This window comes from Pristis pectinata, chromosome 6 (genome assembly GCF_009764475.1).
Source record: "Pristis pectinata isolate sPriPec2 chromosome 6, sPriPec2.1.pri, whole genome shotgun sequence".
NCBI classification, from domain to species: domain Eukaryota; kingdom Metazoa; phylum Chordata; class Chondrichthyes; order Rhinopristiformes; family Pristidae; genus Pristis; species Pristis pectinata.
The window spans coordinates 95,292,135-95,307,139 of record NC_067410.1 but is presented as its reverse complement, the minus strand read 5'-3'; the positions used below and the strand labels follow the sequence as shown (position 1 = coordinate 95,307,139).

Genomic DNA, 15,005 nt, shown 5'->3' with positions numbered 1-15,005 from the left:
ACAAGGTAGTTCCCATCAATATTCTCAAAGCTTCTGATGATAAAACCTAGACATCCAAATGTCCTTTTTATCATGATATTGTGAGGGATGGCTCTCTGGATACACAAATACTCTGAGTATCATTAATGGAACACATATGACCATGATCATGTTTCAATGTGCAAGGTGGCAAAATAGACCGTCTGAAACCTTGATCTCATTCTGTGACTTTCAGTGTAGTTCAACTAAGATAGCTTTAGCCTTATCTGCATTTTGGCCAATGCATGGGAGAATGTCTTGTCATGAGTTTTCAAAGCATTTCTCAGTTGGCCTCCTGATATGAACCTGTACTCTTCACACAACTGTTTACACAGCTTGTCTTGTAATTTCAAAACCAGCTACTGCTTGCATGTTACATTTGAAAGCAATTTAAAGGTTGCTTCTTGTCTTAAAGCCAACTATATCTTGCACTTTAAACTTTCTGGCAATGATTTCTATTCTTTACAACCCTTGCCCCTTGTGCGGTGCTACCTTGACAGAGAAAGCTTCAAGTATAATTAGAGACCAGTGAACCTAAGTTGTGGAGGGAAAAAACTCTTGAATAAATCAGCATTGAAAGAGTTCTAATTAATCGAGGGCAGTTTGGAGAAGGCTGCATCTGTGTGAGTTGGTTGAGAATAATGAGGCAACTTGAGTAGGTTGTGCTTGTGGCGACCCACCTTCGACACAAGCGAACCGGCTCTGAAGTCGGCGGACAGGCCAGCGACAAAATGGTGCTGGGCCTTCTTCAACAGCGAGGGGAGAAAGCTTGTGCGTGGGAAGAGGTTCGGTTGGCGCACCTCTGATGTCATCGCCACGTGTTGAGCGCGGGAACTTAACTGCTTAAAAGCCAGCGCGGCAAGATTCGAATAGACTAGTCTCGAGTTCAACCCACCGACTACGCGTTGTTATTCCTAGCTCAGTGCGTAGCCCATCGCTACATGCTTTTAATATGGGACATGTGAATTGCAGTGTGGAGGTCGATAAAATCTACAATAGGAAGGCAATGGGACATGCCCACAAAGTAAAAGAAGCTAAGCCAATGTAATACTCGAGCAGCACATTACACAAAGAAGCATAATTTGATTTTAACTGCTACTTTGATTCATTTTGGCTCATCCTATCAGTGATATCCCCATCCCTCCCCACCTTCTCTGTCACGGAAAACTGACTTGTTTTCTCTCTTTTCCCAGTTCAGGAAAAGTGTTTTTGACTGGAAATGTTACTTGTTTCTCTTTCCGCAGATGCTATCTGATTTGCAGAGTTTTTTTGAGCATCTTTTGTTTTTAATTTCAGTTTTCCAGCATATGCATTTTTTTATTTTCATCAGTTAGGGGATGTTTGAAATTAATTGTTAGAGTGATTAGATGGGAGTTGGGAAGCTCATCTGAAGAGAATTGGGGATACTTCATAAAAGGATGGTGGAGGCAGAAAGTTTCGTCACATTTTAACAATTATCTGAATCAGCCCTTAAAGATTTGCAAGAGTATAGAAGGAAACCTGGGAAATGGGAATAATCTAAGTAGCACCTTTTATAAGCCAGTATGGATATACAGTGGCATGCAAGAGTTTGGGCACCCCTGGTCAAAATTTCTGTTACTGTGAATAGTTAAGTGAGTAGAAGATGAACTGATCTCCAAAAGTCATAAAGTTAAAGATGAAACATTTTTTTTCAACATTTTAGGCAAGATTAGTGTATTATTTTTATTTTGTACAATTTTAGAGTGGAAAAAAGGAAAGGAGCGCCATGCAAAAGTTTGGGCACCCCAAGACATTTGAACTCTCAGATAACTTTTACCGAGGTCTCAGACCTTCATTAGCTTGTTAGGGCCATGGCTTGTTCACAGTCATCGTTAGGAAAGGCCAGGTGATGTAAATTTCAAAGCTTTATAAATACCCTGACTCCTTAAACCTTGTCCCAACAATCAACAGCCATGGGCTCCTCTAAGCAGCTGCCTAGCGCTCTGAAGATTAAAATAAATGATGCCCACAAAGCAGGAGAAGGCTATAAGAAGATAGCAAAGCGTTTTCAGGTAGCCGTTTCCTCAGTTCATAATGTAATTAAGAAATGGCAGTTAACAGGAATGATGGAGGTCTAGGTCTGGAAGACCAAGAAAACTTTCCGAGAGAACTGCTCGTAGGATTGCTAGAAAGGCAAATCAAAACCCCCGTTTGACTGCAAAAGACCTTCAGGAAGATTTAGCAGACTCTGGAATGGTGGTGCACTGTTCTGCTGTGCAGTGACACCTGCACAAATATGACCTTCATGGAAGAGTCATCAGAAGAAAACCTTTCCTGCGTCCTCACCACAAAATTCAGCGTCAGAAGTTTGCAAACAATCCTGATGCATTTTGGAAACAAGTCCTATGGACTGATGAAGTTAAAATAGAACTTTTTGGCCGCAGTGAGCAAAGGTATGTTTGGAGGAAAAAAAGGTGCAGAATTTCATGAAAAGAACACCTCTCCAACTGTTAAGCACGGGGGTGGATCGATCATGCTTTGGGCTTGTGTTGCAGCCAGTGGCACAGGGAACATTTCACTGGTAGAGGGAAGAATGAATTCAATTAAATACCAGCGAATTCTGGAAAGCAAACATCACACAGTCTGTAAAAAAAAAACTGAAGCTGAAAAGAGGATGGCTTCTACAACAGGATAACGATCCTAAATACACCTCAAGAGGCACAAGCTGAAGGTTTTGCCATGGCCCTCAGTCCCCTGGCCTAAGCATCATTGAAAATCTGTGGATAGACCTCAAAAGAACAGTGCATGCAAGATGGCCCAAGAATCTCTCAGAACTAGAAGCCTTTTGCAAGGACAAATGGGCAAAAATCCCCCAAACAAGAACTGAAAGACTCTTAGCTGGCAACAGAAAGCATTTACAAGCTGTGATTCTTGCCAAAGGGGGTGTTACTAAGTACTGACCACGCAGGGTGCCCAAACTTTTGTTTTGGGCCCTTTTCCTTTTTTGTTATTTTGAAACTGTAAAAGATGGAAATAAAAAAGTAATCTTGCTTAAAATATTAAAGAAATGTGTCATCTTTAACTTTATGCCTTTTGGAAATCAGGTCACCTTTTACTCGCTTAGCTATTCACAATAACATAAATTTTGACCAGGGGTGCCCAAACTTTTGCATGCCACTGTATAAGTCTGAATGGTATCCCCGTGTAATAAATTTCTTTGACTCGGTTTGAGCTAAGGTTGTAATGAGGCTGAGAACTTTAATTCTAGCTGGATCTATATTGGGTGTCAGTGATAGGTTATTGGAGAGCAAGTACTGTTTAATAGCATCAATAACATCACTTTGAGACTAGACTGTGTGCAGAAATTGACCAGATTGCATTTGTCCTTTTTGCCGGAAAGACCCAGCTTGGTCATTTTCTACATTGTTGGGTAGATGCTAATTTTATAACGGCAGTGAGAAAGCTTGGCTGGAGGTGCAGTTGGGTCTGTTGCACGAGTTTTTAATATTTCAGCTAGGACTGTTGTTGACTTCACCTGGAGTGTGCTTTAGATTGTGTGTGCTTTAGATTGTGTGTGCTTGATATTAAATAAAGGCTTTCTTGTGTTATATTATGGGTAACTTGGGAGATGACTCTGTATTCACTTGGCTGTCCTTCAAAATGGATCCAAACACTGTACTAGTGTTGGGCTGGGAGGTTGATCTTTTACTACTCAACTATCTACTTTTATTCAGGACTAGATATGTGGCAGGACAGCAGACTTTGATAAGATCTCTACATAGTGGGATTGCTTAGCTCTACCCACATACTGTTTCCATTATTTGTCATGTTTTATCAGGTTGTTACCTTGGGTGTGCCTGGTTATGCTCTACCACACATGTCATTGAACTAGGTTGATCTCCCATATTGTTCATAATGACAGTGAGGAAAATATATATCCAAGCCTACAGGTCAAGGTGGAATACAATTTTATTCCCACAACCCCTGAATACTCTATTTTTGAGTTGCTAAATCTGTCTGGAACCTAATCCATTTAATATAGTAATGGTATCACACTTCTTCAGTGTGAAGACTGAATTTAATCTGATTTATGTGGTAGTCACTCTAATCAATGGCAGATACCAGTCTACCATTCCAATATGTGAGTTCAAGGTCCAGTTCTTGTGTGTTGTGCTCACCATTGCCTCAAATCCAGGTTTGCTGCTGAATCTTTCAGGCTACTTTATACACTGTTGTGATGGAACCACTGTTTTGTGCTGGACTTAATTGTACTCCTGGATGGGGACTGAGAGTGATAGGTGATGACTGTGTTTAATCTGACGGCATGAGACTTTGTAACCTCTGGAGTCAATTTTGAAGATTCCAACAGATGGTTTCTCCTGACTGTATGCAATGTGTAATCACCTCTGGTAACTTAATTGTTAGGCCCAATGATCCTGGGACCACTCAGCATCACAAATGCTTTTGGCACCAGTGTGTCATTAGAAATTAACCAGGTTTTAATTTGTTACACAGTTGGGCTGTGCCAATCATTGATGCCAAAATAAATGTTGCTGTTTAATTAGAACGCTGGAGACCAGTGTTGATGATATGACTGATGGTGGCACTAGGGATGTGAATGAGGTGGGTTGAAGTCTCTGTCACTTCTACTGCCTGTTTATCTACCCTGCCACTGACTCACCTATTTAATCAGTTCTTGATCCAGTGCTCCTCTGACTGGTCTCACATCCTCAACTTTATAATTGTCCATTAGTTTAAACTTTGGTGCCCACATCCAGAGATGTGATCATTCTTCATCAGGTCCTGATGAAGGGTCTTGGCCCGAAACGTCAACTATCTATTCCCCTCCATAGATGCTGCCTGACCTGCTGAGTTCTTCCAGCATTTTGTGTGTATTGCTCCAGATTCCAGCATCTGCAGAATCTCCTTGTCTATGTGATCATTCTTGATTTCTGGCTTTGTTGAAGTATTTTAGTTTCCATTTCTCCAATGCAGAGAAGTAAGTTTCTCATTTTCATACCTAAACACCCCCATGATCTCTCCTCTCCAACCTTTAGTTCTGTTAGTTATTGTTTCTTCATCTGGCTAAGCCCCATGCTATTAAATTGCATGATTATTCCATGACACTATCTCATAAACATTCATGATGAACTCTTTTTGACCATATTTTGATGACAAATTCTTGCATTGGTTCCACATCATTTGGAAGTGTTCTATGATGAGGTTATTTGTGAGAATGTGCATGCATATGACTGGTTCTAAAACTGTTAGAGGTGTGTTCTTTCCATGATGCACGTCTTTATCTTTAATTTCCTCTCTATTTTCCCATTCCCTTTTCAGGAGTTTCCATATTTTTCACATTACAAAAGCTGTCAAGCTAGGAGCACAAAACTGATTCAGTAAGCAAAGAAGGACCATACTGGGGTCATTATCAGACATGTCTGAAGAAATCAAATCGGCAGATCAATTTGTGAATAGTGTTTGGAAATTTAAAAAAAACTTTGGAGGTGGCTCATAAACATCCCCATTCTCAGTGACAGCAGACCCTTGCACATGAGTGCAAAATCAAGACTGAAGTATTTATAATTATTTTCATCCAGAAGATGCAGTGTTTTCTGCTTGTGACCTACATCCTCACCACTGAGGCATGTCAGGAGTGGATGAGCTGTCTTTCTACTCATAACAGAATCTGGTGTTCAGCTAATTTGATTGGGTCTGTGAGATGTCAAGAAACTGCTGACTGTACTGGATACTGTAAAGGCTGAGGGGCTCCAGGACCATCACATTTACAGTGATGAAGACTTGTGTTGAGCCTGTACAACCTGTTCCACTGCAAATGGAGTACTGGGACCTACCTGACAACTTTCCACTTTATTCTGGTTCTTGCTTACAAATTAGATAGATATCTTTATTAGTCACATGTACATGGAAACACACAGTGAAATACACCTTTTGCGTGGCGTGTTCTGGGGGCAGCCCGCAAGGGTCGCCATGCTTCCGGCGCCAATATAGCATGCCCACAACTTCCTAACCTGTACATCTTTGGAATGTGGGAGGAAACCGGAACACCCAGAGGAAACCCACGCAGACACGGGGAGACCTTACTGACGGTGGCCGGAATCGAACCCAGGTCGCTAGCGCTGTAATAGCTTTATGCTAACCTCTACACTACCGTGCCTCCTGATGAAGAACAGTCAGATGTGGGATAAGAAGTGACAAATCATTAGCATTATACAAATGACAGGCAATGACAATCCCACACCCTCTCTGCAACTTAAAATTAACCAGTTTTATCACTTTCCTCATACTTTGGCCTGAAACATTTGACTCCATTTTTCTTTCCACAGTTGCTGCCTTTGGTTATCTGGCATTTTCTGTTGTTAAGAGTTGGACTACCTTGCCCCAACATTAAACAGTAAATACCGTCATTGAATGCATACTCATGCAAAGTTGATCATGCAGTACCTAACTCGCTCTACCTATCTGCCCGAGTCCCAAACACTATTACGCTTGGGGCCATTCATAAGCATCTTCGCTGCTTTTGCTCCTATTCGTTTTGTGCACTTTGACCAATATCCCTTTTAACTGTGTTTTACCAGGTGCTTTATACTTTTGAGGCAAACAAAGGGACACAACTCTCATCCCAGTGCAAACACAGCTTTATTCACACACACACACACACACACACACACACACACACACACACACACACACACACACACACACACACACACACACACACACACACACACACACACACACACACACACACACACACACACACACACACACAGAGTTTACCATGCAATGCTTGTGCTAACTATCCCAATCACCATGCATTATGTTTGGGCAGTCACAGGTGACTTCCCTGAGTTCCTGGACTCCAGGGTTCTCTCCACTTCACGAAGGTTGGTTTCCTGCCTTGGGTAGTGCTGGTGCTATCTTCGCTCCCTTAGTTGGGGCCCTCAGAGTTGGCCTCCTTTGGCTGCTGTCGAGGTTCTTCACTGCTGGCTGCCAGGACAGAATTATTGTTACCCTGGCTTGCTGATGGGGGTTAGTTATACTGCTGCTGTAGCCTCCCAGAAATTTCTCTCTGCTTGGTCAATTGGTTGGCAAGCTGGGAGGGCCATTTCTAGTCACTTCCAAGGATAATTGGTTTGGGGGAAGGTTTGAATGCAACTCTCCAATTAAGGTGGAGGCAGGAAACTGAGGCTCCATTCCTTCCGCTTCTCTGTTGTTTCTCTTCTCCTGGACTGATACTTGGGTACCATTTTTCAATGGGCCAGGATTGTGGTCATTAACATCTATTCTTGCCATACTATCACTGCCTGTGAGTTCAGACTGAATATCTGACCCAGCTAGCTTTGTGGATTGGAGCTTGGCTGACCTTCCCATGATTCCCAGCTCCCTGCTTGGCCGTACTGTGGTCTGGGGTCACCCTTGACTAGAGCCTTAATTGGACCAGCCACCCAATTAGTATGGCTATCAGAGCAGTTTGACACTCTGTTTTCTGCTAGTGACCTACATCCTAAGGTAAGACGCACAGTGAAATGCATCTTTTGCATAGAGTGTTCTGGGGGCAGCCCGCAAGTGTCGCCACACTTCTGGCGCCAACATAGCATGCGCACAGCTCCTAACCCAAGACATTAACAAGGCATGTCAGGAGTGTAATGGAATGTATTCTATTTTCCTGGATGAATGCAGCTCCCAAAACCACACTTTCTCCCCCTTTTTATTTCCCAAACATGCCTCACAACTGGCTTTAAGACCATTCGTTGTTTTGGGAATTTGGGTGTATTTCTTTACAAAACAGTTGTGTATATTTGTGCAAGTATGCATTTCAGGTTTGTGATCAGGTGGTTTGTCATCTGAAAGCGGTTCAAAGTGACTTGACATTATTCAAAAATCAAATCTTTCTGTGGTGAAATTGTCTTTCCTATACTGACTGTTTGGCATTAAAATCTTAAATGGTCTTTCTCTGAGGAAACTGTGTCCTGTCCCTTTGGACTTTGTGATTGCCTCGGTAACTGTTCATGTGAGCCCTTAACCTATCATTTTGTGTAGTCCCGTGGTGTCCCAATTCACCCTACCAATTTGTGTCAAACTGGTTGCTTTGCATATAAACACATTAATTTCTTGTGGCATTGCTTTGAGTTGATGCCAAGTTGCTACTATTTAACATTTAGTTTAAGAATGTGAGAGTCTATTTTAACGTATAGCTCCAGCATAGTGCATCAAACTCTAGCTTTTGCAGAGAATATTATGTACTTTTTTTATTTTGTGAGTAATAAATTACTATTTGGGTTTTATAAACAGAATATAAATGTTCAATTTCCTTTGGAACAGTTTATTTTGATTCTGTTTGAAGCTTAAGGAAATTTTAAAGGTTACTGGAAGTTTTCTATATGCATGCACTTGCAATTACCTAGCTTTTGGTTCACCCTTCTAACACCTTCAGTCTCAAAGTTAATTAATAATTTCAAAGCTCTGCGAAATAAAACTACAGAATTACAATACCACTTCTAGTTGAGTTTAAATGACCCTCCTTGCATTATGAATAACCATAGTACTAAGCTAAAATGTAGTGTTTAAAATCATGAGGGTCATAAGGTGAATGCACTTGGTCTTTTTCCCAGGGTTGGGGAATCAAGAACAAGAGGGCATAGGTCTAAGGTGAGAGGGGAAAGATTTAGTAGGAACTTGCGGGGCAACTTTTAATAACATGAGGGTGGTATTTATGTAGAGTGAGTTGCCAGAGGAAGTGGTTGAGTCAGGTACAATGACAACTTTTGAAAGGCAGTTGGACAGGTACATGGATAGGAATTGTTTAGAAGGTTATGGGCCAAATACTGGCAAATGGGACCAACTTGGATGGGCATCTTGGTCGACGTGGACCAGTTCTGCCGAAGGGCCTGTTTCCATGTTGTATGACTCTGACTTGAATGCAGTACTCCAATTCCATTTGTTGTAGCTGCTGCCTTCTGTAGGAATCATTTATGAAGCAATTCATGTGCAATTAAAACTGATGTTACACTGGAAAACTGCTAGATGAATATTCCCAATTTTGCCACCTCTGGTTTCCATCAATTAAAATTCCCTGCAACTCTCATGTAGCCGCTCTTTTTATAAACAAAAGTAACTATCTTTTCCAGAACCTGTCACAAACAGATTCTGCTAAGCACCTATTCCATTCCTGTCTCAGAAATGCACTAGGCTTTTAAGTTTTGTTTTTGACTCTTCAGTGAGCTTTGGTCAAACATCTGCATCGTCGTTGTGACTAACCATTCCATTGTTAATGTAACCCATCTCAGCTCATCTGCTCAAACTCTCATCCATGCCTTTGTTATCTCTAGTCTTGACTATTCCAAAGCACTCTTGGCTGATCTTCCTTGTCCTCTATTGCACATAAGAGATCATCCAAAGCTGCCCGGCTCCTGTTAAAATTAACCTTAACCCTTTATTTTTTTACTTTTGCTAGTTCTCTGTTGACCAGTGCTTCCGTTTTAAAAGTTGTCCTCAAATTCTTTCCTGGTATCTCCCTGCCTTGTCTCTTTGGTCCTTGTTTGCCCATAAACCTAAGATATCTACCTTCAGATGCCAAGGCGTTGAGTGGAATTTGTAATAAATCTCTTGCTTGTCTACCTCTTTCCTCCTCTAAGGTAACTCTTAAAAACCTTGCCCTTTGCTTAAGCTTTTGGTCATCCACCCCAAAGTTCTTGAGGGATTGTTTTTTTTTTATAGAGTCCCTTTTAAGAGCTTTAGGATGTTTTGCTATATTGAAGGTTATTGGAATGGTCAAGTTATAATGGCTATCAAGGTGATATGCAGATATTCATTAGAAAGGTGCGATAGAGACAAGATGAGTGAATTACCATGCTTTTTATAGTGTTTCATATTTTCACATGAAAAGAGGCTATTCAGCCTATCGTCAGTGCTGCCTCTCAGAGCAATGCCTTCAACCTCCATATTTCCGTGACACTGATTCTCTCTCTCTCATTCTTATTAGCTCTCTGTACTAGGGTCAATTTACAGTAGCCAGTTAACCAAGCAGCACAGCTTTGGGATTGGGAAGAAACTGCAGCACCTGTTGCCTCACAGAGGAACCCACTGCTTATCCAGGTAGAATTCTGTTATGACTCAAAACCATAATCTGTTTCCTAAAGGGTGTAATTTAATCTGTTATAATGAAGGTCACAATGTATCTTGAGTTCTTAAAAAAATTGTTTTGGATCATTCCAATCGATAACAGTTAAACTGTGCAACATCAAGGGAGCCAAAAGTGCCAATCACTTCTACAGAGCAGCACAACATGTTTGTAGCACATTTGGATCGGAGTAACCCAAGGGCCATTAGCATCTACACAGTTATTGCTTCACCAGGCAACGGTCCAACAAACACACTTACTGAGAGTGTAAATTCTGAGCCCTCTGATATGCATGAACAACAAGGCCATTCACATTGATGTGCAGCCTGTGTTAATGAGTTCGGTGCAAATTACTGAAAGGGCAAAATTTCAGTGTCATTTCTGGGGAAGTGTAAGGCTGGTCATTCTCTTTCCATTCTGGCTGTACATGGCTTCACTAAGTACATAACTCCAGAGTGTATGTGCTGTTTGGTGGAGAAAGGGGCATCTGGTGGTAGTTAAGTAGAAGTGGAATGGATTGAATTAATTCAGATGAATCAGTTCATTTAGTTGATCAGCATCTTTTGAACCCACCTGTTATAAGATTTGTGTGCAATGAATTACTTAAATATGACTGCTTTATTCAAAAGGCAGTATTTCACTTTCTTACCTTCACCTCTCCCCTTATCCAATAATATGTTGCTGTATTAGCAATAGCCACAGAAAAATTGACCTGAACTGCTTTATTTGTCAAAACATCAGTTGATTCAGTGATGCATATCACAAAAAAGGATTTTGTTAATATGGGGCACTTTTAAAGAATATATTAAAGTTTAAAAATAACCATGCTAGACTAAATGTAATAACCACCCTCTGCTTGCTTGTCAGGTCACTGCTTGTGTAATCTGTTCAGCCATGGGAAAATGATGTGGGCGACAGGTCACGTGTGCTAGCTTGCGTTGTCCGACACAAGGCAGTGTGATTTGATTGGCCGGTTCTGGGATGGTAGTGATGAGACAGGTTTGAGGATTGCATAAAGACGACTGGAAAAATTACCCAAGGGTTTGATCAGGCTTGCACTGTCACAGCAGAGTGCTTATAATAATAGGACCCCTTAGGTTTAAAAGCTGTGCAGTACAACCCCCACTGTTAATCACATTGCTGCACATTTTCTGGTATCATTCTTTTAAGTCAGATGAATATAAACAGCTCTTATTTGTGGGGTTAGGCAGTGACAATTAGCAACCTAAAATATGATTTTTTTTAAGAAAATAGCAAAAATCTTACAGTATTGTCAGTATTTTCACTTAATCTGTGCTGTGGGTTTTCAATGATCAATAAAATTGCTCTGCTTTCTTAGTTCTGATTATGTTGTTTCACCAGATTCTTGCAGCTTCAGTGATCCTAACATGAAAGTACCTTGCAGGGATGCTGTCGGGTTCATGTCTGTCAGGGCATGTAATGAGTTTCTCACTGCAACAAGCTACCCCTCCCCCTGACAGCACCCCCCCCCCCCCTTGCAAACCAGCATACCATGCTTTTGTGTCTTTGCTGTATTTGCTGCTTATCCTATGGAGGAGATGGCATTAGTTGCACTGCAGCAGGTGGAGCTGCTGCAGTGTGTTCAGCTCATCTGACTCTGGCATTCAGACCCCCTCAGAGACCCTTGGCCTTGGAGAAATTGCTCCTTGGCAGGAATGTGCTCCTTGGAAATGAGGACGGCCAAATGATGGCAGGTTTACTGTGGAAATTTTAAATAGTGTAAATCTGTGTCGGAAGGTGAACAGGAGTTGTGTTGGGGGGGTGGGGATGAGAGGAGGGGGTAGAGAGAATAAAAGTACTGTAAGGAATGCAATGCAAGTCCATCAAGGAGCTTTCAAAAGTGAAGATGCCATAGAAGTGGAGTAGAAACTGAGAGGCTCCAAGCCGTTGCTTGCTGAGCCGTTCAGTCTCTCTGTAATTTATCATTGATTAGCCTGGAATTAACATGTCTCCTAGCATCAAAAACTTGGATTGTTTCTCACCAATGCTGTGTCACTGTAAAGTGGCGTGTACCAACAATACTATATCATTGATGTTTGGATGTAAGGTGGGTTGAAATGACGTTCCTGCATGTATATTTTGAAAATACAGTGAGAATCACTGGTGCATTCGTAAGCCTTTTTAAGTGTGCGCAAACTGATGTCAATATTAGGACTGTAGATTAAAAAGCCTTCTCTTAAATGATGCTGAGATTACATACTGCATTTCAATCAATGGGAGATAAGTGAACTCGGCTGTTTAGCTCTAGCACCTAACAAACTATTGTATGTAAAGTGAGATGCACGGAAACTGCTGCTCTTCGTTATGAGAATCCTATTAAAACGTGCCATGATATTGATGCTTAATGCTGTTAGAATTTGGTACTTGTGAAAGTCTGTCTGAGCAGCAGTGTTTTTCATTTTCGATACAGGATTTTATTTGTACAGCATTTACAGCAGTGAAGAGGGCATGGTCTTTTGACATTTTTATGTCTTGTTTGGCTGTTGATCTGATTTTTAAAAGAAATTGTGGCATTTTTAGTTTGGTATTGTAAAATGGTTGGATTCTTTGAAATTCATTCATAGAATTTAGAGCAAAACTGGAGCAAATGCTGATATTGAATATTTTTCATCTAGTTATGCTTTTGGGTTCGAATTGAAGTTCAGCTAAAAATGCTGTAGCTACAAGATGTTCTGTTCGGATGTTAGCTAAATAAGAGAAATTTTTTTTAAGAGTGAGGTTAAATTTATTTTCAGCTGTAAGCGTAAAATTTGCGCGACTAATGTTGTAGCCACCCATTGATTACACCTTACCACTGAAAATAATCCATTTTGAAATGCAGCTCATTTGAAATGTATTTGTTCCAGTGCATATTGGTTAAAAAAAAGAATCATTTTGGCATGAAAATTCTGTGTATTTTAAACATTCATGGGCTTTCCCTGGGTACTCCCATCAACTGTCTTGCTATGGGAATGTTTTTCTGGGGATTTGTAGTGTGTATTTAAGATCTTTGTCCAAATGAGCCAAAACTTCTTTTGATCCTATGGTCTGCCATCCCTTCATTTTGCTACAGAACTCAGTTTATGGGTAGCTGTAGCACCTGTGGGTGTTTTTCAGATCTGGAGGGTAATTTTGTAAAAGGACTTATAGACATTCTGGAGCCGAGAAAAGGTGAAATAATGCTTTAAAGTAACATCACTGTTATGTCATGGTGGGCTGATGGATATGATCAATCAAGCTAAGCAAAATGTGCCCAGTTCTGGAGCCAAGCTAATATTTTGGAATTGATTGAAATAACCATATGTGACTAGTAGAGTATCTTGGATTGGTCGAACTCCCATTCATTAGGCATAAATATCTTGTATGACCTTTGACTCCTTTGTTCTTCACAATTTGGCTGTATGAAAACATTTAGCTTTTAAGATTTGTGGATCCAATTTATATTTTGCAGTTAACAAAACTTCTGCCTGCCTGGAATAATTGGAACAACCTTTTAAATGGCCTTTGGTTAACTTGATGTCCCTAATCCAGCTCCTCAGATCTTCCTCATTTTGTTCGGATATGTTTTCATGCTTGTTTGTGGCTCTTTAATAAACCAGCAAAGCACTTAATTTGTGAGCTGAGTGTAAATTGACAGTAAAAGATAACACAGCTGAGCCCGTGACTGCTTTTGACTGAAATTGTATTTGTGTAGCACACTTCACAACTTTAATGACAGTTTAGGTATTGTACAAATTAGTCAGTGTCGTGTTATAGGGAAACACAGTAACAACTTTCCACATAGCTATTTCCTACAAGTGGCAGTTGTTTTTGGAGGTGCCCATCAAGAATAATATATTGACCAAGACATCTCAGTGCATCTGAAAGTAGGCACCTGTGACAGTGTGGCTCTCTGTTCTGCATTGTGTCAACTTCGATGATTTTTTTTCAAGCCTGCAGATGTCTTTTCTAACAGACCACTGGATTGCAGTCTTGAGTTTTATCCTTCCAGCCCAAGTTTGGTTTGGCTGATTGCAGGGCTTATTCTCTCTGCAGGCCCTGTTGAAAGTTAATAACGTGAGAGCAAATAAAATGACACATTTTGATTTGTGTGGCTTTGTGTGGTGCAGATCTCCATTGAGCTGGGTTAAGTTCTTGATTGAGGGTGAAAATGTAAATAAAATTAGCCATTTAAGGAGACGAGCAAAAATATTATTTTCTGGTGGAAACAAGTGATGAAGAGAGAATTAAAAGCTAGTGGACTAACACATGAGATTCTTGAAAATGTACTCACAATAGTATGAGCATTTAGTATATCCGCTAAAGTTTGCTACTTTAATTGAAACTGAGGATTGAATGTATCTGCCAAGAAAAGAAATCTATAACCAATTTGGCAATATTATATTTGTTTTCAGATGTAGTTTAAAGATAAAAACTGAAAATGCCAGAAATATTCAGCAGGTTAGGCAGCATTTGTAGAGAAACGGTTAACATCTCAGGTTGCTAACTTTTCGCCTGACCTGAAAGGTTGTGAAGTGTCACCAATCTGACATGTTAACTCTTCTTTCTACTGATGTTATCTGACGTTATTGAATATACCCAGCATTTTCGGTTGTTTCAGATTTTCAGCACCTGCAGTTGTTTGCCTTAAAAGCTGCTTGCCTTTGTGTTGCTTATTCCATAATTCCTGAAAGTGTGGTTTGTTTCATGAACGTAACATTTTATAATTAGTCCCATTAGTTTTTGTTGATTTCAAGCATATCTAGCCTTCCAAGATTTTTTCCCTTGTGAAAACTGGGAGAACTAAATCTGTGGTTTTGAACATCAGCAACCACTGCAGAGGTTGGTAGGTTAGTATTTGATCTACCAAGAAATAATTCTAATGTCTATTGGTTATATCAAT

General features: G+C 40.5%; 1 protein-coding gene across 14 annotated transcripts in view; it reads left to right on the top strand.

The window, feature by feature from the left end:
• Nucleotides 1-15,005, top strand: part of LOC127571818 (disks large homolog 1-like) — a 339,770-nt gene that overhangs the window by 101,233 nt on the left and 223,532 nt on the right. The window contains exon 1 of one of the 14 annotated variants that reach the window (XM_052018546.1): nt 11,882-12,191. The exons of the other annotated variants lie outside the window; for them this stretch is intronic. Coding sequence (XP_051874506.1) covers nt 12,090-12,191 — 102 coding nt within the window. The 5' untranslated portion in view covers nt 11,882-12,089. Of the gene's footprint in view, nt 1-11,881; nt 12,192-15,005 lie in introns of those variants that run through there. 14 annotated transcript variants of the gene reach the window in all.